A 22,875-nucleotide genomic window follows, 5' to 3' on the forward strand; every position below is an offset into this window, starting at 1 on the left:
TCAAGTTGTTTTAGACAATCAAAATAGCATTAATATTCATTTAATTTACTTCCAATCTTAAAATTAAATCAGCGCCTTACAAATAATCTTTTTACAAAAACTAGATTTCTGATTTCTTAGAATTAGATCATTTTAAGTAAATGTATCTAGTAAGTTTCCGATTTTCGGTTTTGTGAATCAAAAAAAAATATATAAATAATTAAATAATGAAGCAAATTAAATGGCTGAACTGAGCAAAATATATTTAATAAAATATGCCATATATTATCATATATTAAACCACCCACCCTCCCCCTTCAACTTTTTTTTGGCTTCCTTATTATAGAATTTGAAAGATATTTAAAGCTTTATTAAGTCAGTAAAACTGAAATATACACAGTACTTATAAAAAATTAAACTATTTCTTATTTAAATTGAATAATATTGTTTTTAATGTTTAATTTATCCTTTATTTTCATTTTATAAGGCTTATCTAACTTTTCATGGTCATTTCTTAAATTTAACATTTTTGCTCTTAACCTTTCTTATTTCTGTGTTCTGCGAATCCCAAGAAAACAAGTAATAATGTATAATAGATATAAGAAAATTAATTAAAGGTATTGAGATAAATTATTAAGTAGAGTATGAAGAAACAAAAAGCACAAAAAAATACTAAAATGATTTAAATTAAGATTTTTAGCAATAAATTCAAAAAATTTATGCATTTAATTGAAGATATTATTTTTATTTCAAATGAAATCACACAATTCTAGCAGATTTTTTATAAGTATTTTAAAGGTTTTATCTCATTATTTTTTCAAAATGTCTTAATAATTTTTTTGAACAGAAATTATACAATCATTCATTTTTCTGTCTCTAAATTAATACTTTTATAATTAATTATTAGTTTACAGTTTTTTAATGTGCCCAAGAAATAATTGAATTTTAGTAATATCTCTTGCATAACTAAAATAAACAAATAAACTTCTAAGTTTTGTGAAATTAGAGATGTAAACAATTAAATTTATTTTTAACACTAATTTTCGATATAAAAAATAAAATATTATTATATTAAATAGAAGATATTACTAATATCAAATATATTGTGTCTAAGATGAAGCAGCATCTAAATCAGTTGCTTTAAAGAATCAAAGCTTTTAGACTACTAGCTTATTTGCCTTATACTTTATATAATGATATTAAATAATCAATCTAATAGTGCTAAATTATTACAAAAGCATCCAATGAACTGAAGGTAATTAATTATATTTACATTAATAATTTTAATTTTATTTAATTAGAGGAGCTTAACAAAGGGTCATAAAAATTTAATAAAATAATAGAATAAGAAACAAAACTTTGTACACACTTGAATCCAATCTTTAAATAATTTATGTTAACTACTCAATAAGATGAAAATATGAGCAAAAGAGGCAACAAATAAAGGTAATTCATTTTTCAATTAATTTTATTAAAGTTTAATTTAAAAAATATGAAAACATGATTCAAAACCTAATGATCAAATTAAAAGTATTGAAATAAGATAAAATTTAATAAATATTCATGAAGAAAATACTAAACAAATGAATAACTATGTTTTATATAATATTTATATGATTTTTGATTGGATGATTTATTTTTATTTAAACTATTTACTTTTCAATATACCATAAATACTCTTATTTAAGCTGACAAAAAATTATATTATCAATAAATTTGGTTGGCATAATTTACTTAAATTAGAGCAAAGTTTTAAATTAGAATCTGCTTAATATAGAATATATATGGTACTTTGAATAATAATGAAAAAATATATTCACTGTGTTTTATATAATGAATTTTTTTAATTTAAATTCATTTTATAATTAATAAAATTTATTATTACTAGCAATTAATTTTTAATAGAATAAAAAGATAATCAATTTCATTTAATATTTATAGTTATTGAAAAAAAAATTATTTTGAATGTATTCAAGAAGAAACACTGTATATATCTATCAACCTAATTATTTATTTTTAACCAGCTTATTATATTTAATTTAATCATGACTACTATATATATGATTAAAATGAATTTATTGTTCAATTTTATTAGAATTAAGTACAGCTAATATTCATTTTAATTTTGTAAACTTTTTATATTTTTAAATATAAAAAATTATAACCTATCAATCAATTAATTAATCTATTTATCAATCTTTCAACCAAACTAACTTTTCAATTTTAATCTAACTAACTAATTAATTTCAACCAACTTATTATATTTAATTTAGTTATGGATAATAGGTATATAATTAAAATGAGAATCTTATTTTGTTTGTTGTAATCCTTTTCTGATTTATGGTAGAAATTGATTTTTAATTAGTGAATCTGACTTTTTAAATTATATTGAATTAAAAACTTAATATTTATCAATTCTATTTTATAAATGAAATTTCATCAATTTTATTTTGAATTTAAAATTTTATTAGATTAAATAATGTTATATGTTGAAGATAGAATTAATTTTATTTATGCATTTTAAATCAACTAAATGATACATTTTTCGTATATTTTTTCAACCAGCTCATAATTAAGTAATATAAATTTCTATATTTAATTTTAAAAAATAGATACCTTATTTTTATCTGATAGAATCATTTTTTTAGTTAAAAATAAGATTCATTTTTTTTTTGAAGGTAAGATAAATTTTTGTTAGCAAAAAAGATGTATATGTTTTCAGATTTATTTACTTTATGAAGATTAATCAGTTTATTTCTATTTTTGAATTTCACGATTATTTTTTATTTCAGAGATTTTATACATTTTTTATTTAGTAAAAACTAAATCTATGGATGCATTTATTTATTTTCAAAAAATTTCTAAAAATTAATTAATTTATGGTAATTAAAATACTTAGCATTTAGTATAATAAATACATTTATTTTATCTGAGAATATCCTATTCTAAATTTTATAGCATATTTTTTTATTGTATGATTTATTTAAAAAACAATAATTATTTTACTCAAACTGATTTTTTTATGGAAAAAAAAGTTAGGGATACGATGAAATTTAAATTGTTATTTTTCTAAGGAAAAATCAAATTAATGATTTACTTTTATGATAAAAAAAGAAAATTAGTTTTAAATGAAATATAAATTAAAGTATTCTTTATTTTTATTATATTATGTTATGCAAAATTTAATAAATAATTGTTAATGAAGTCTATTTGAATATATTTGAATAATTCTTATTTAATTAATAATTAAATATTAATTTATGTGGTAATAAATTAATTAACTTTCACTTTCTGAAATGAATGTTAATTGATTGATAAAAAAAAGCAATTTTATCTGATAAAAAGATTATGTATGCATATAGAAAATTAAATATAAAAGCACAGAAAAATATTCAAAAAAATTGCTTTATAAAAAATAGTAAAAGAACTAAATAAAAACTTTTAAATTACGAAATGTGCATACATTTTTTTAATTTATAAACAAAAATGAATAAATTTTAGTTAGTATTATAATTTATAGAAATAAAAATTAAGAATAAGAAGAGTATATGGGAAAAAAATAATTAAGAATATTCATTAATAGAAAAGTTAATATTTGATATTATTTTATAAAGGCTAAGTAAATTCTTAATAGTATTAAGTTTAGTAAATAGGTAAGTATGATTATTAGTTTTGAAATTAAAATTAATTTTAATCTTATTGTAGTGGTTAGTAGTATAGAGAATCATTTTTATTTTGCTGTTAGAATTGATTTTAAAAGTAGTTATTTTTAGTTTCATTTTTTTAATATGAAGGGAGCTACTAGAAGATATCATGCGGTTCTTCTTTATCTAATTCTTCATGGTTATCTTCAAATATGTGGTTATTTATTTCCTACTTTATAGGATAATGTTGGATATTTTATATATAATAACTATCTTCTTCATATTTCAGTTCATGTTATTTAGAATAAATATTTGCAAATTATAGACTTTAAATGTTGGTTTAAAAATTATAATTAGAAGGTGATTAATTATTAAAGCAAAGTGCTTTGTTAGCAAATAAAGAAGTGTTACTACTATTTAACAAGCTGTCAGAAGAATAAAACGAATTGCAGTTAGTTGTATTTTTTTTTATTGTGCCTTTTGATTTTTTCATTTCAACATAATTGTCAAATCTAGTGAGTTTTTTTTTAGTTTGAATATCTTCAGGAAAACAGAAATTCCATAACTCGTAAAATGAGGGAAACTAGCATTTGTTTTATGATTCAAAGTATCGTAAAATGAGGTAGCAGACAAATTATTTGCGAATATTTTTTTCGTTGTTATATGTTTGTACAAATTATCTGGTTGAGTAATCTATTGGACTACAAATTACAGCATTAAGTTTTTGTATGAAACGATCTCCTTGTTTGTATTTATTAATATAAAAGAAGTATTGCTCTATAATGCCCATATATTTAGGTTTTGATTTATCAGCGTTTTTTAGAATCAAATCTTTAACTTTTGCAGAAGTGTTAAAATTAAGATATTTTGATATCAATGGACTTGCTATTTACTCTAAAATGTAGTTCTTGATAGAGTCTTAAAACCATTTATTTAACAGATTTCTTTCATTACCTTTTTTGTAAAGAAAAGCAAGATAATTTACATTTCTCTTAATTATTTATCCGATTTTTTCTCTCTCACTTATCATTTGTTTCAGTGTTTTATTTATTAATTTTTTAAGATTTCCTTTTTATAATTTTGTTATTTTTAATCAAATAATTAAACTTGAGATTTCATATATCCCATTTCAATCAATAATAAAATAGTTAATATTTACTATTTAAATAAAAATTATAGTATTCTTAATCTATAATAAACTGTAATTTAGTCAAGATTTATTTTTAAAAAATGACTATATTTATATCAAAGCACTCATTTTAGGAAAATTTTTTATTAGTTCCTGCACATTATTCCACTTTCAGTGCTTTTAAACCAATTCCCTTTTCATACTGTGTATTAATTGCTATTTAGTTTTTCCTTTTAGGTTTCACGCTGGCTCTAAATTCGATCCTTACCTGTTTGTAATTAGTTAGATAGATTTGCAAAATTAGAAAGTAATAATTTAATGTAATCTATTCCTCTTACTTATTTTGAATAATTACAGAAAAATTTTCTTTTTCAAATTTTTGATATAATCAATCAGTTTTGTGAATTTAATTTCCATTTATGAGAAACAGCAAATACAATCAATTTATAAACCTTTTCTGTGAGAAATTTAAATTTTTAATTTTAAAAATATTACTTAAAATTGCTTATTTAATGAAATTTAAATAATAAAAATTATGATTTAAGGATATCTTTATATTTTTAATTGGATTATCTGAAAATTTATATGTAAATAGATTGTATTCTTATTAAATTTGATAAATGATTAAAACTATTCAGGATTAAAAAGTAAATAATATTATAAAAAACTTTAGACATAGTAGTTATTAATGTAAGGGCTTATATTAATTTTATTCAAATTATTAACTTTATTGTTTTTTAAATGATTATATAAAAGAATTTTTTTGATAACTATTTTTAGGGCTTTAAATAATAAAAAGTGGTACTCAAAAATTCAAAAAAGTTAAAAAGCCCAAATAGTCATTGAAATTTTCAATATAAATTTGTAATCTTTTTGAAAAATCGAATTAATGACTCAAAAAATTTAACATGATCAGGCAAACTAAATAATGGTAAACACTTAACTAAATTACTAAATAATTAAGTGCTCTAAATGATAATTGAAACGAATTTATTCAAATAATTAAGAATACTATTAATTTATATATTAAGACAGAATTTTATTTTTTCATTCTTAATATTGAAGGACATTTTAGGATAAAAGCTTTGTTTCATTGTTTCAGTAAAGAGTAGTAAAACAATATTGAAAATTATTTTGAATTAAGAGAAATTTTATTAAACTATTCAAAAAGTGATCTTGACTTTATTCTAAATTTAAAAATTGTAAGGACTTTAAAGCGTTTTTTGAAAAAGCTTTATTATTTGTGAGAAATAAGTTTTTCTAGTTAACTTAATTAGTGTCAAAAACTTATTATTAACATTCATTCTATCGACCTAAAAAAAGTAAAATTAATAAATAATAATTAAGAATAATATTAATTTTTGCCTTGAATCTTATTACACTCATTTATTTTGTAAAAAAACTTAATTTATTTTGAATAGTCACTAAGATTATAATTAATATACGAAAACTGAGCTGCTTAATTTGATAATATTAATAACATCATATTTTTCTTATAAAATCCTATACTGAATTGAGTTACTTTGCAAAATTAAGATTAAATTATTTAAATAAATAATATTTTATTAAATAAAACCAAACAATATAAACTTGAGACAAATCAATTTTAAATATTTGATGAAGTTTAAAATCGTTTTTTCTTTTTTCAAGTTTTTCATTGATTGAGGTAAATATGAACTACTTAAAGAATTTAATTTAAAAAACTTATAATTCCTTTAATAATTTATTTCTATTACTAAGTAAAATAATAGTTAATTATTCATAGTTGTTACTTCAATAATAATAGCTACTACAAACTAATAATTTTTATTATTTAGAAGCTAACTTCTTTTTTAGTGGGGAGGAAATCGTTTATAGTCTTTTATGAGTAACAATAGATTTGAATTAATTATTGAGTTAGTTAGTAAGATATTTAAGATTTTCAAATTAATGTTATTTATTTTATTAATTATTTGGCATCAAATATTTTTCAAAAATTTTATATTATAAAACTGTAAACTAAATCAATGTTTAATATATAGAAAACAATTATGTAAAAAAATTATAATTTTTACCTACAAACAAACCATTGATTCCACAAAGAAAATTTATAAAAAACTAATTTAGCTAAACATAAATATTACATAAAAAGTAATACTACATCTTCTCTCTTTCCCAGTAAATATTGATTCTTTTAAGTGTATTTCAAATTAAAAAGCTTAATTCAACTAGTCATTTAAGCTAGATAAATAAATTTTCAAATGAATTAATAATCATTCATTCTATCTGAAAAAGAGTAAATGTTAAAAAAATCCGAATTTATCAAAATCATTAACTTAACATTTTTTATTTGTTTTCATACTTAAAAATGTTCAACTATGATAAAAATCAAAACGCATTTTTATCTACCTTGTACATATCGCAAAATCGCAAAGCTAAAAAAATGTTTAAAAATAATTTAATCAATTTTCTATTAAAAAAAATATTTTGAGTAAAATTTGAAAAAATATTTTTAAAATTTAGAAAAAATCTGATATATTCATATAAAAATAATATGTAAAAGTAAATAAGCAGTTTCTTTTACAAAATTAATATCATACTATGAAAAGCATTTGAAGGAATTAATATAATAAAAATATAATTTTACTCATAAATGTGAAAAATTAATACAAAGCAAACAAATTTTATTCCCACAACACTCAAGATTTACTATCAATTTATGAGAATCATTAGCTGAATATATTTTTGTTGATATTAATTAATATTATCTATCTGCAGTTAAGCTTAAATAGAAACTAATTCACAAAATAAATGAAGGGTACTAACTAAATAAGCACTTTTTTATTTGCTACATTCAAATTTAATCTAATTTAATATTCATAATTTAAAATTTGTAAAAAAAGTATATTTTAAACACTTTTATATCCATTATTCTTGTGAATAATGAATTTTAAGTTAGTTTATTTATTTATTTTTGTAAGGTAAATAGCTTTGGTTGATATGTAAATACATATTATAAAATTAAGAATTAATGTTAAAAGGATGTTTTTACTCAATCAATATTTTACTAAAAGAAGAGTTAAAGAAAATTGATTTCAATATAATATTCAAATAAATATGAAAATAAGAATCATGAATTTCAAATTATTATTATGAGCTTCAATTTTTTTCCCTAAATCATTCACAATGCTAATAAATTTAATAGTTATGATCTTTAATTGATTGTTTTATAATATTGTTAAGATTAATCAAAAATATGAATATTTACTCATCCTAAAATTATAAATTTGTATTGATAATTGTAGCAAAAAAATTTGAATAAAATGAAATGAATATTTTTCAAATATTATATGGGAAAGCTGAATGAAACGTTGATAGCAAGAAACATACTATTCTAAACAAAAATTCTTTGATATCAAATATGTATTAATCAGAACAGATTCTTAATTGACGCATTTTATTTAATTAAAAGTGATATCTGTATAGTAAAAATTCTGACTTGCACTAAAAGTAAATAAAATTCATTTAAACCACTAAAATAAAGTAATGTAAATTATTAATTTTATTTTTTAAAATTCATATATATATATATTTTTATTTAGTTAAAAAAACCTGTATTATTAATAAATAGATAGTGATTATTATTATTTTTAATTTTTCTAGGTTACAATATCATCAGAATTAATTAATAGTCCAACCTTAATTAATAATATTCTATTTATTAAAACCAAATAAATAGATATTTTTTTTAAGAAATAATTAACAATCATTTTTACATCATAAAAAAAATTAATAAATTGACATACTTAAAAGGAATTAAATTATTGTGTAATATAACAATATAATTCCTCATAAAGTTTTAGATATATAATTTTTGCAAGTAAATTTATAATTTCAAAAATAAATTTTAGGAAATTAATGAAAATTAAATAGGATTATAATTAATGAATATTTACTGAATACAGTATTAGTTTATTTAAAAAATTACTATAAATAATAATATAATTTCATAGTTATTTTAAATTAGTACTTCAAATTTTATCAGCTGCTATAATGCTCTTTTGAGTTCTTTTTATTTTTCTTTTATTTAATCTTTGGAATTTTGAAATAACTTCTTTTAAATTGCCTTAAGGGAAATAATATGAAAAATCTTTTTATTAATCGAATTATTAATCAGAATTTTAGCCATAAAATAAAGAAGTATTTTTAAAATTTATTTATTGGAGATTTTAAAATTAGTTGATGCTTTAAATTGAATTATATTTTTTATTATTGTAAAGTTTGTTAAAGAGCATTAAACTAATAGCCAATTATTTAATTTATGATTATCGTATATTTTCTTTTTACTTGCTATCAGCAAAGTTTTCAGTTAAATAGTTAATATAAGAATATATATTTGAGCTACTACCACTATTATTTTTAACAGCTGTAGGAAAAAGCTACTTAATGCTATTACTGTTAGAGAAGCTATCTTATTAATCTTATGAAAATCTTTAATTTTCTGAGCCTTCTTTATTATTTTTTCTTTCATAATCTTTAAAAATAATTCTTTATTTTTCATTTAATGAATTTGATGAATTTTGTTTGGTAGCTTCAATTCCTTGTAAAGCAAGTTTATCTATAAAAAATTCTGATTTTTGGATTTAATTTAAATCTAGTCCTACTTATTAATCCTAAATAATAAATTAATAAAAATTTTTGAATTTAATTTATTTACTTACTTCAAATTCTTTTGAAATTTATTTGAGATACATAGAAGATATTGTTTATCTTCTTTAGTTTTATTCGCATTTTATATGTGTAGATGAATTACTCTTTAACTGATTTTCTTTTAAAGTTTCTTGATATTTAAACTTCTTCTAATCTAAGAAATCTTCATCAGATAATGTATCATCTGAATCACTTAAGGTTAAATCTAATAGTTAAATAATGTCTGATTGTTTTTATTTTTTTATCTCATCAATATAGGAATAAGCTCTTGCACAAACATCTTGTTAAATTAATAAAGTGTTATTGTTTTTACTCATTTATCTTTCAAAGAATTTTCTTTTCTGAAAACTTTGATATCGTTCCATGCAATATAATTGTCTCTTATTTATGTTAACCAATTCACAATCCTTTTTTAAATGCCTGAATGAATTACAAAGACCGCACATTTAATTTATCTCTTTAAATTGCTTATAAAAAACTAATTTGTCTTTCATTTCACAAAATTTTTAATATTCTAAATCATTTTTTTAAATAACTCTCAAAAAATCAATTCTATTAATTTTTACTATTTTAGTAAACATATTTGATATTATAAAACTATCAGAAGATATCCCAGATATAAAATCTATTAGGCCAAAATTATCACCTACCTTTAATTTCTAACCTATATTTTTATTTTTGTTGAATTGCTCTTCATTTTGATATTCCAGCACTATTAATTTTTGTTACAAATATTTGTTGAATTAATAAAGAGATAAGTAAATAAATATTTACATTGCCCTTAGGTGATAAACTGTAATGACTAATCTCTGTTTAAACTAAGTATTTGATTTGGTAAAAAGAATTCTTCTTACATAAATGAACATAATTCTAATAAAGTCTCTACGCTTAGTATTTAATTAAATAAGTTATATAACTTAAAAATAAAACCTTTAAATTATTCTTTTTTTAAATGGTCAAGTAAATCTAAAGGTAACTTCTCTAACACTTAATCTTTCTTAGATTATTCTTCTAAAAAATTATTTTAATAATATTGCTGCAAATACATATTCACTTTAGCTTATAGTTCTCTTTAGATAATAAATAAATAATAAAAATAATAATTATTTATTTCATTTACAATCATACAAAGTGTAGGGGTTGGATCGAGTCAGAAAAGAAAATTTTGACTGGTGGGAAAATATTAAAATTTTAAAACGATCAAAAATTTTTGATCGCAATCGCAGTGAGCGCATCCCCCTAGAAATATCATGCAAATATATATATATAATGAAGGAAATAATTAATTAATTTTTACTCAGAGATGTAATTTTAGCGCATGTATTTATTGATGATATTGGTATCATGTTTCTATTTAAGGACTTTGGTACTCATTTCTGACAATATATCTCCAATAACTGTGACTATGTATCCAAAAAAAATACTTGTAAATAGCATTATAATCGTAGTGAACATTGTTTCTATAGTAGTAAAGCAACTGTTAGAGCCAGTAGACATCAAAGTTAGTGACCAATAAAGAGAGATAAAATAAATTTCCCACCAAAATTAGTTTTTAACTTAAGATATCCAAGAATTTTAATCGTTAAGATAATTAAATTCTATATACCCAATTAAATACCATAGGCATGCAATAATATGTCCAATAAAAAATAAGCTGAAAATTAAATTTATCAGTTAAATTATATAATGCTATTGAATCCTCATACAATATTGCAATTAGATGTATTTCAAATCTTAGATTATGTTAAACAATTTAAGAAATTAAAAGCTTTAAAAAAGGAAATATTATTGGCTATTTTGAAATTAGGAGTTCATCAGTAATGGTATAATATCAAAGACGAGTTTGCTTTTTAGATACAGTAATCTTGCTTTACCTTTTTCTGAGACAATATCATTGTCTTTATAAATTTGGCAATTAATATTGAATATGATATCAGCTAACCAAAAGAAATTGATAAATGTTTTTATTATTTTTGAAAAATAATCTTCTACTTTATAGACAAAAAAAATAGATAAAAAAAGCAAATAAATTATATTTATCAAAGTTAGTATTAATTTTGTGTAAAAGCCAATTCTGCTTGACAGTTTAAATAAAGGAATCTAAAAATGCTTAAAAATAGAGCATTTATTAAAATTTATCAGCAAATTATTTACAAAATCATCTTTTATCTCTAATATATCACTCTAGTCGTTAACAAGTGAGCGCATTTCGCTGTTTAAGAGTCTTGACCTCTATATATTAGTAAAGTTTTCTAAAAAATGCTTCATTTTTAATTTTATTTTTGTAAGCATTGATAAGTTTCTAAAAAAATAAGGATGAGTATTAAATAATGTATTAATTTTAATAGTATTCCTTCTATTTGTATTCTACCAATAATTTGATGCACAACTGAATTCTTTTTAGGACAAATTATTGTCAGTTTATTTATAACTTTCATATTTATTTGATAGGTCAGCTTGATTTATTTTACTTCTACTAAAACTTAATCTGTTTAAACTTTTCAATCTTCTTGAATTTACATTTTATATTTAACATTTCTACATTTTACTTTCCATTATATTATTTTTTTACATATTTTCATTTAAGTTTATATTAAATTTATGTTCTTCGAACCCATTTAAGGTTAGCTAAGTGTCATTCCATAAAGATTCATCTTCTTAAAATATCTTTTTCCTTAACTATTCCCAATCTTTAGATTTTATTGAATCACCTTATTTATGACGAGTGTCTATAACCTATATATCCTAAATAGACATTTTAAAATTCTAAAATTAATATAATTTATCTCCCGTTAAAATCGTTAATTTGATAATTTGTTTCCAGTTAACTTTATTTCGAATACTTCAACTTAATTTGTTTATTTAACTAATTTATTTAAGGTTAGACTAATGTTACAATAATTGTAAATAGCACTAATTAAATTTTATAAAAAATTTATAGAGTCCAGAAATTATGTATGTTATCTACCTTCTAAACGTAATAATTTAAAAGCTGTTTTTCAGAATAAATAAGGAGATACTCTATTTTATTTTTTTTAATTATTTTAAAAAACTATTCCAGTATTAAATTTTATAAAAATGTTTAAATACTTTTGTGCATTTATTCTGAATAAATTAAATTAATTGGCTTCAATTAATTTTAAACAATAAACTTTGCTAGAATAAATTTTGGCTATTTTATAAAAAAATTAGACATTCCATTTTAAAAACAATTTATTTATTTTGCATATTTAAAAAAAGTAATGAAATTCACTCTATTGTTATAATAGAATCAAATTTAGTTAATATTAAATAACTATTTATCATCATTCCTGTTTTATAAGGTTGATACAATTAAAATATTTTTTTTTTCACATCTTAAATTAAAAAAACTCTATTTAAAAAACTCAAATTAAATTAAAAGTTTAAAAAAATAATTTTATTCTACATTGAAAGAAAAAATTAAAGATATTGTTTATGAAATTGCTTCTCTATTTACATGATTATTTTTTAAGTGATATTTTCTGATTATTTCATTAATTTGGATAATCAAATATAAACAAAAAATTTATTTTTATACTAGTATTTAGCTAAATTAAAATAAATTTAGAAAAATGTTAAATGAATTATAATATTTTATAAAATTGAAATTATTAATCAGTTTCACAAAATACACTAAAATAAATGATACTTATTTTGTATTGTTTAGAATTATCAAATGTTGATTTTTACATTTAAATATTTATAAAAAAAAGGATAGGATTTTGTAATTTATTTGATATTATCAATCAATATTTTTTTTAAAGAAAGACAAAAGAAGACTAATAAATAAATAATTTAGTTATTTGTAGTAAAAATTAAAGGAATAAATTGGTATCAAATAAAATAAAATGTAAAATCAAATTGGAAATGTGCATTAACATAAATATATAATGCTAGAAATATTAAGTTATTTTGGAAGTTTGTATTGGATTAATATATTATATAGGAATGGTTTGGTGCTCTAAGATATTTAAGAAGGGAATGTTAAAAGATTGATTATTAAGCTATTTAGTTTGTAAGCTAACTAATCTAAGATATCTCAATACGAGAGATATTAATTGTAAGGAATTTAAAGTTTGATAATAAGTTATTTAATATAAGAATTATTGTGTTCTAAGATTATTAGGAAGGGAATGAATGCTAAAATATTTATTATTAAATTAGTTAATTATTTTATTTAACTAGTCAATAATAATTTTAACAAAGGGATAAGTTATAGTAGGTAGGGTTGATTTGATAATTAGTTTAATTTAATTAGAAATTATCAAATGGTTACTAATAGTAATGTTTTTAATAGAAAAACTCATTTTAATCTTGCTATGAAGAAAGATATTCCTGCTTTTCTTAAAATTCTAATTTTTCTTCATTTTAAATGCAGTAGGATTCTTAAAGAGGCTAGAAAGATGAGCTCAAATTAACTTTTTAAGTATAGCTTTATATGCAGATATCTTCTTCAGAATCATCTTCATCGATTATTCCATTATTTATTTACTTTTTCTCTGTAGAATAAGCTATTTTTTGAACTGATTAAGTTGACTCTTAAAAGTTAACTTGCGATTAGTCGAAACTGCTGATGATTTTTGTGTCTAAAAGAATTGAAGGCTAAACGGTTAAAGAAGATTCTTAGCTTGTGTAATGTATTTGATTAATATAAGAGAGATGAGTAGAACTTTGTGTAGAAAATTCAGAATTCGAGGAAGATTCTTTACTTATGATAATTTTTGAAGCTTATGTTTTATCTTTTTTGTCAAATCTTGTGAGTCTTTTTTTCATTTGAATTTCTTCAGGGAAGCAGAGGTTCCATAATTCGTAAAATGAGGGAACTTCAAGTTCTCCATAAACCTCAAAGAAGCGTAAAATTAGATAGCATACAAGTTACTTGCGAATAGCCCTTTCAACGCTATAACTTAATTCAGATTATTGCTGAGAAATGTCTAAGGGATGAAAAATAATATTATTCAGTTTCTCAATGAATACTTCTCTTTGGTTGTATTTGTTTATGTAAAAGAAGTATTAATCAATTATGCTCATGTATTTAGGTTTAGATTTATCTACATTTTTGTGAATCAAAGTTCTGACTTCAGAAGAAGTAGTGCATTTAAGATATTTGGCTATAAGTGGTGATGCTATCTGTTCAAAAATATAGTTTTTTACAGAGTCTTAAAACCACTTATTCAAAAGATTTCTTTATCCCTCTTAACTCTTGTAGTTTATTTTAGACAATTAGAGAGCATTATTCATAATTATAAATTATTGAGTGTTTTATTCTCTCATTTCTTTTAGCTTTTATCTAAATCTTCTTCTTTCTTTTGTTTTTTAGATTAATTATTTTCTAATTATTTACATTTTGATAAACAAAATTTAAAGCAATTCATACAGAAAGTTAAAGCAACGCAATAAATAGATAAACAAACAAACTAATTCATTCATCGAACACTGATTTATTCAAATCTAATCGAAAATTTGTCTGCATCAGCTATTATGAAGAAACAAATAAGTATGCTATACTTTAAATCTAGCTTTAAAATGAGAACAATATTGTTAAAAATATATTTTCCTTAGTTTAATGAAAGTGATTATTCTTTATTTTTGCAATTTATCCTGTATAAAATTCTATTTTTAAATATAAAATCAGTCAACTATGAAAATGCAGAGCGCTATCATTAACAGTTAATGTGTTAGTTAATTTTGTCTAATAAACAGAGCAAAGATTTCCCAATCAAACAAAATTACAAAAATCACTAATTTAATCTGATATTATTTATAAATGTATGGAAAATTAGGTATTTAAAAAAATAATCAAAGAACTGAAAATTAAAAAATAATCTTACCCTTTACTTTTTTATCTTTCTATTTACAATTTTAAGAAGGGGATATACAAATAAACTAAAAAAAAGTGATCTAATAAGAAAATAAATAAACAAATAATACATGATTTAGAAGCAGTAACAAAATTTTTTTTGGTTAATTTTGAATTAACTTCAAGGAGAATACAATGACATTTTAGGTATGCTTTGAAATGAAGGATTTTTATAATATTTTGTATCCTTGAAGCTATGTTAGTAGCTCAAAAACCATGTATTTTTGATTTAAATTAATAGATATTATTATATCTAATTTTATTTTTTAATTACAAGCACATAAAATGACTAAAATTAAATTATCTTTGTTTATGTTCCATTCATATCACAATTATTAGAGAATCACTTTTAAAGGAATGATTCTTTAAAAAACGAATTAATTACTTTCCTTTCTTCAGTAATGAGCAACGGAATATATCAATCATATTCACCTACTTATTTTACTCAATTCAACATCTACAATATAGTTATTTAATTAAATAAAAATAGAATATTTTCTTTATGAAATAGACATTTTATTTTAAAAATGAACTTCTTTTTTTAAATTTAAAAGCGATCGATCAGTTTATAGAAATTGAATATTAAAAAAAATGACTTTTTTTGTGTGATAAAGGAATTAAATAAACACAATAGAAAACTTATTTTGAATTTGAGAAAAATTAGCAAGAAATTTTTTTATTTAATTTACAGATGAATTTATAATAATCAATTCTTAGTTTAGAATAGACTCTTGGCTAACTGTAAGCTTTTTCCCTTTTAAAATCCCAAGGTTTTTAATTTAATTATTCACTCTTTGTTTTTTCTTAAAAGTGTGTTGTTATTCAAAGTAACCACTCAAAATATAACAAAACAAAGTAAAACAAAAAGAAAAGAAAAGTAAAAACAAATAATTTAATTTGATAATTTACGAATTCAAATTAACTTAATTCCAATTCTCTGAAAAAACTTAAATCTTAATTGATTAAGCATTGTAGATTTCTATAAATATTGTAACAATTCCTAATAATAAAATTGGAATATTTGGATTTCATCTATAAGGACAATCAATTATCCATTTTTAAAATGATATTGATCTCAAATTTAATATTGAACTCAAAATCATTTCTAATATAGCAAGAAAGAACTTTTTTGAAGTATCTAGGTGATGAATTTTAAACAAATTATACTTGATGCATGAATTAAATTGACTATAATTAGAATCAGTAGAATTATTTATTGATTTCGTTTTTAGATGATAAATTATTTTGGAGAGTAGAAAATTTTAAATAATTTAAATTTTCAATTAAAGACTATTTAAATATATTATTAAAATTTATGTCATCAAATATAGTTTTTTTCACATTTTTTCACTAAATGATACTACAAGGCCTTGCTAATGACTATGATTAAATGAATGAAATCGTTTCAGGATTTGAATTAATAAAGAATTTAGTATTTTTTAGACAGCTGTTACATAAAGAATTAAAAAATTTTCTACCCTTTTAATAATGTTAAATTAGCGTTTTATTATCATTTCGAGTATTTATTATCACTATACATCTTATCTGATTGATAAGGATAACTTAATTATTTTATGTAACCCAAAATATTGTAATTTCAAAGATTGTTTATTTGGTTGATAAATCAAATTAAAAAAATCACCTTTTTTTTTCTTATATTGTAAAGTAAACCATTTCAGAATAAATAAGATTGTTTTAAACGCAATAATCAAAATTTCAAGTCATCGCATAAAGAATTCGAAAGTAACTCTTTTAATTTACTAATTTGCGCGTTTAGTTGATTAGAAGATCAAAGAGTTTATAAATTCATGATTAATCAAATCTAACTTATTCAATATTTTTTTCATTTTATCAGTTAAATTAAATTTTAAAATAAAAAATGTTCTATTATTTAATCGAAATTTCTTTTAAGTGATAATTAGAAGGAAACCATTTATAAATTTATTACAAATAAATATTAGCATGCTCTCATTTAATTAAAAATAACTGAATGAAAGAAAAAAATTAATGGAATCAATAATATTTTTACATTTTCAAAAATCAAATTCGTTAAATAAAATTTTACAGAAATTAATATTTTAAAAAGTCCAATTTATCTTTACATTAAATTTTACAACTTAACAAAAAAAATAGATTTTTTTTTCTGGTAAATACTAAGTTCAATTAATATTAAAAAATGAGTAAAACTTGATGTAATTAAATAATTTTTAATTAATCTAACCTAGACAATAAGTATTTGAAGAACCTTATATTTGATGAGTTTTAACATAATATGAATCATTAAAATTTTAATTTATTAATTAATTATTTATATCTTTTGTTTATGAAATAGTAAAAGAATTAATTTAAGCTCACTTTTCTTTTATTTAACCCATAAATTCATAAAATAATGTTTTATTTTTAAAAATTTTTCTTAATAAATTTCATTTAGGGGAAGTTAAAAATAGAAAAATTAATTAATAATATAAGATTTATTTAAAATAAATGTTACAGATAATATTTTTAAATAATGATAAATTTGATGTAATATTAAAAGCCGTTAATTTTGATATTATTAATATATTAGTAAAGAAATGGTGGCTAAATTGCTTTTAAGGAAATCAAAAATATGAATACATGGAAAAATAGTTAATATATTCCTTTATTTGATAATTACTTTAGTTGATTTTTTAATAGTTTAATTCAATTTTTGCTTCTTTTTGAAATTATAAAGGTAAATTTTGATAAGTATTTTGGATTTTTACAATTCACATAAATATTAAAATTACACAGTTTTTATAATTTTTGTTTAATAGATTTTTTGAAACCAATTTTCTTCATATTTACATTAGGATATTTTATATTTACTTTGCTAAGGATAATTTATTAAAGAGTTTTCATCATTTTTATCCTCATCAACATATATTATTCTATTATTTATTTGTTTATTTTGATGAAAGAGAAGTTTTTACTAATTATTTAAGCAGAAATAGTTTGTTTTGTTTTTTTTTTTCAGAAGAATCAATGTTATTTAAAAATACGAGCAAAGAACCAACAATCTAAGAATTTTCTAAAGATGGTTATTAAATTATGCTATAATCTTAGTTATTTGTTTAAGCCAACTTTTGGAGTTTAGAACGCATACTGAGCTTTGAAAAAAGTTAACATTAATTGCATTTGCAAACATCCATTTAGTTTTTATTTGGTTCTTTTTGTTAAATCTAGATAGTTTTTTTGAGATTCAATTTCTTCTAGAAAGAAGATGCTTCATAGTTCGTAGAATGAGAGAATTTCGCATTAATCATAGAATTCAAAAAAGTTTAGGATGAGACAGCAAACTAATTCTTTACAAATATACTTTAAAATTTTACAATTTATCTAAAATTAATAGTAATAATTTTTAAAGCATTTTTTCAAGAAATTTTTCTACTTTTCTTAGTCTTTATACATCATATTGGCTAATTAAACAGCATTTTTCAGTATTCTTATGTATTATTGGTCATTTTATTTGATAGCATCAATTTGATTTGTTTTTATTCTCAGATTTTCTAATTTAAAATTAATTAAAGTACAATTTATCTATATTTATTTCTGAATATATTAATTGTAATATCAAAGAGTATATACAGTTTTATATTTTTATTGAAAATAATAAATTAAAGATGATATTTTTTAAAAGATATTTTATCAAAGATCAAATCTTAAAACTCAATAGTTTTCTTAATATAATATTGAAATAGATTAATTTTATTAGATCTTAAAAAGCTTAGTTTTTTAAATTAATTTTTCAAAAGCTTTCGAGCAATCATAGCTATTTTTTTTAATTTTCAAAAATTTTGTATTAATTTCAATAAAAAATATTTAAAACTGTGATAAAAATAATTTTTTCTTTATTTAATTTTCTTTATATAAACCATTTTTTATAGGCTATATGAACTCTATTTAAATATTTAATCAAAGAAGAAGTATACATACGCTCTTAAATATCTTTCTTTTCTATTTGAAAATAATCCCACAAAATTTAATTATTCTGAAATTCAACTCATTCGGTTTTTTCATAATCTGTGTGACATAATTTGATTTATTCTGATTTATTCTGATCTAATTGTAAATTGACTCCAAGCAAATTTAATTAATTTTTTTCTAAGTAATTTCATAATCAAGAGAATTTTTTAATCATTAATCGCTTTATATAAGTTTAATAAAACTCAAGTAATTGCGTATTTTTGTATAGCTTACTCATACAAATTAATATCATTTAATAGGTAAAGATTAGAGTTGTAACATAACTAATGAAAGGGTGTATGGTATTTAATTAAAAGACAATTATTTTTTCTTTTATAAATTCTATGCTTTGGATGAATTATTATTCATTAAAAAATCAAAATTCAATATAAGATAAACAAATTAAATTGACAAATTTACATTAATAATAATTCTGTTTTTTAATATTCAGATATTAACTTATCAAATTTAAATGAACAAATCTAAAAACTAAATAACATACAGCAGATGGGTAAATCTGAATTTGATCTAAAAAAAAAATTATTTCAAAAAAGTAGAATATTTAACAAAAACATTTATTTTTTTTTCATAACATTTATATATTTGGATTTAAATGCTAAAAAACCATTATTTATTATAATGAACAGATGATTTGTATAATAATATAACTGAATTGATCTAAAAAAAATCCAAAGATTTTTTAACATGAACACATGAACACGATAATTAATTAATCAATTTGTTTTTTATTAATTTAGACTATTTGTATACTGTTAGAGAATTTAGGTTAGACTAGAGAATGTTATTCTTTCTTTTGGATCAAATTTCCATGTAAGTTGAATGATTTCTTTGATTTAAGATGGTATAGTATCATCAAAACGAGAGAGCTCTCCAGATTTTGTTTTTATACAACTTTCAGAGACAGTACAATCTGAAAATACCCAATGTTTATAGAATATTTCATAGAGCAAGGCGCCGAATGAAAATACATCAGCTTTCTCAGTGTAATTAGCTTTATCTTCAATGCTCTCTGGAGAATAATGTCTAGTGCTACCTTTCACTATGTTCTATTTATCTTCCTCAATAGCGCTCACCCCAAAATCGCTTATTTTAAGATGCTCAATCTCTTCTACTTCAAAATTTTCTTTATCTTAATCATCTCCTTTCAATTTAATTAGGATATTATTGATCTGTAAATCTCTATGTAAAATTCCCATTTTAGACATGTACTCACAACCACTTGAAAGATTTGTAATTAGCTGCATAAAATTAAAATCTACAAATAACCTTTAAGCTGATTATAAAGAGAGCCAATTTTTAAATCTCTATTTGGCACACCTCTCCAGGACTATATATCCTATTTCTTTATAATTACCAGCTCCATAAGCTTAAACAATATTAGGATGTCCATTACATCTCCATACCCCTCTAAGATCTCTATAGAAGGTGGCTTGTCTTCTCGATATTTAATTTTCAAATTTTACCATTTTAACTGCAACTTCTATCTCTTTTAGTTCTTCGATTTGATATTTCATACTTATGACTCTAGCCTGCAATCCACTCCCAAGAAAATCTTTGTTCTTTTAGGATGCCTATTATTTATTTTCTTCTTGAATTTCATCTTGATCATCAGCATCATTATTATTATTTTCATCCTATTTAATTTTAATAAATATTAGTTCATGTTTTTATCAAAAATTAATGAGAAAACTTATTTTTATTGAAAGATTAAAGAAAAGTATTGATAAAAAGCATATTTTTTGATATTGTAAGTAAATTTAATTGAATTTTGCTTTACTTTGGTTTGCTCTGGAATTTTTTCAACTTTAGAAATAATGGAGATATCATTGAAGCCACTTAGTTTTTTATAATCAATCGAATTGAAATCAAAATCAATAAATTTTTTTAAATTTATAGGTTTGATCTGTGGTTTTAATTACTATTTCTAAGTTTATTCCTATGTATCTTTCTTTTCATTTTATTTATTTTTCTAATCTTTAGTCATTCCTTTTTATTTATTAGGTTATTTTTTAATATTTGACTATTTTGTAGACCCACTCTCTTTTGATTAGTTTTTCTTGTATTTAACATTTTAAGATTTATGAAATTTAACTACATTTGGGCAAACATAAAGAGATATATCGAAGCCACCTTCATAAGTGTCTCTAATGACTTAAGAGTGAATATCAAAATCAAAAGAATTGTCTTTTATAAAATGAAATCTAGGAATTGATTTTATTAAAGCTTTGATTTCTTCAGATTAATCTTCCTCATAAGTAAATCTGTATTCCACAAATATGATATTTTAATCTGTAAAAGCTTCAATATTCTTTTAGATATGTTAGTATTTATCCAGACTCATAACTTGATAAACTTAAACTTATTCAGATTCTTTTGTTTTTGAAGTTATATGCGATATTAATTCCTTTTGGTTTTTTGCCTTTTTTTCAACTAAAGAGTCATTTAAAGTTATCCATTCAGAAGACTAAATTGCTATTGATATCATTCTTAATCTAACATCTTCTTCCAAATACTAAAAGTAAAGTTAATTTTTGCTGTATGGAATCAGTATACCTTTTATATTTATTTATTGATCTTTATACTTTTCTTCTAAATATTATCTTGCTAATTCCATCATTTTAAGATGACCATAGTGAATTGGCTAAAACTCTGAAAAAAGTAGGATTAATATTGTTTTTACAGCTTAAAATTCCTCTTATTGAGTTGTATTTTCTTTTTAATCTTCTTCCATGCCTGTATATCTAATATCTACTACTTTTTCTATCTTTTATATTTAATTTTTTTAAAATAAATTTTCTTTAGATAAGCACTGCTTTGTCTTTATTAGCGTAAAGTGTCTTATTCATTTGATTAATAAATGATATATTTCTGATCAAATATTAATGAATTTGCAAACAAATCTAGAAGAATTTATTATCACAAAATAAGAATTGATTGCAGAATTAGATATTTACATATAATTATAAAAGCAAAATTATAACATTTAGTTAGTAAGCTATATATTAATATATTTAATAAATTTTAAAGTAGCTTATTAATTTTGATTATAGAAGTTAATCCTGAAATATTCTTATCTAAAAAAATAAAAACTTAGCAAAAATAAATTATATTATTTATTTTTCTACATATTTTTAAAATAATTAATCTTTAAAAATCCAAAATTTTCTTTAAAAGTGAATATTAAAAATAATATTTATTAATAATAAAATGATTAATAATTTATAAAATTATTATTTGAATAAATTTACATACTTTTTACATATATTATCAATCCTCATTAATTAATAACCCTTTTTAATTTTATTTTCATGATATCTTATATTTTTAAATTATTGAATTTTAATTTTGTGATTAGGCTAGGGGGAGATCTTCATTATTGAGTATTTACAGAATATATTTTCTATAAATTAAACATTAAACAAACAAAAAGACAGTTGAGAAAATAATATGATACGTTGTAAATATTGAATTAAAAACTATATTATACTGTAAATTATTGACTTTATTTATAAGTTATTATTTGATAATATAGTAAAGAATAGTATTTA

The 22,875-nt window shown here is 20.4% G+C and overlaps 6 protein-coding genes across 6 annotated transcripts; all 6 read right to left on the minus strand. All coding sequences in view use genetic code 6, as the record gives it.

The window, feature by feature from the left end:
- Positions 1–3,552: 3,552 nt before the first annotated feature.
- Positions 3,553–4,653, minus strand: TTHERM_00607100 (hypothetical protein; the record flags this gene model as incomplete). The annotated part of the gene is made up of 1 exon (XM_001010549.3): positions 3,553–4,653. The coding sequence occupies one exon, from the start codon at positions 4,651–4,653 to the stop codon at positions 3,553–3,555; it is 1,101 nt and encodes a 366-aa protein (XP_001010549.1).
- Positions 4,654–9,324: 4,671 nt separating this feature from the next.
- On the minus strand, positions 9,325–9,887 carry TTHERM_00607110 (hypothetical protein; the record flags this gene model as incomplete). Its single annotated transcript, XM_001010550.2, has 2 exons — positions 9,325–9,404; positions 9,449–9,887. The coding sequence occupies 2 exons, from the start codon at positions 9,885–9,887 to the stop codon at positions 9,325–9,327; spliced, it is 519 nt and encodes a 172-aa protein (XP_001010550.2).
- Positions 9,888–11,338: 1,451 nt separating this feature from the next.
- TTHERM_000607119 (cation channel family transporter, putative) lies at positions 11,339–12,198 on the minus strand (the record flags this gene model as incomplete). Its single annotated transcript, XM_012796180.1, has 2 exons — position 11,339; positions 11,384–12,198. Coding segments are annotated over 2 exons (816 nt in total).
- A 1,449-nt stretch (positions 12,199–13,647) lies between these two features.
- On the minus strand, positions 13,648–14,811 carry TTHERM_00607120 (hypothetical protein; the record flags this gene model as incomplete). Its single annotated transcript, XM_001010551.2, has 1 exon — positions 13,648–14,811. Exon 1 carries the CDS (start codon positions 14,806–14,808, stop codon positions 13,648–13,650), a length of 1,161 nt encoding a protein of 386 aa, XP_001010551.1. The 5' UTR covers positions 14,809–14,811.
- Positions 14,812–18,216: 3,405 nt separating this feature from the next.
- On the minus strand, positions 18,217–18,606 carry TTHERM_00607130 (hypothetical protein; the record flags this gene model as incomplete). Its single annotated transcript, XM_001010552.1, has 1 exon — positions 18,217–18,606. The coding sequence occupies one exon, from the start codon at positions 18,604–18,606 to the stop codon at positions 18,217–18,219; it is 390 nt and encodes a 129-aa protein (XP_001010552.1).
- A 1,434-nt stretch (positions 18,607–20,040) lies between these two features.
- On the minus strand, positions 20,041–22,058 carry TTHERM_00607140 (tyrosine kinase family protein; the record flags this gene model as incomplete). The annotated part of the gene is made up of 2 exons (XM_001010553.2): positions 20,041–20,961; positions 21,105–22,058. 2 exons carry the CDS (start codon positions 22,056–22,058, stop codon positions 20,041–20,043), a joined length of 1,875 nt encoding a protein of 624 aa, XP_001010553.2.
- Between the last annotated feature and the right edge of the window lie 817 nt (positions 22,059–22,875).

This window comes from Tetrahymena thermophila, assembly GCF_000189635.1.
Source record: "Tetrahymena thermophila SB210 genomic scaffold scf_8254754, whole genome shotgun sequence".
In the NCBI taxonomy this organism is placed as follows: domain Eukaryota; phylum Ciliophora; class Oligohymenophorea; order Hymenostomatida; family Tetrahymenidae; genus Tetrahymena; species Tetrahymena thermophila.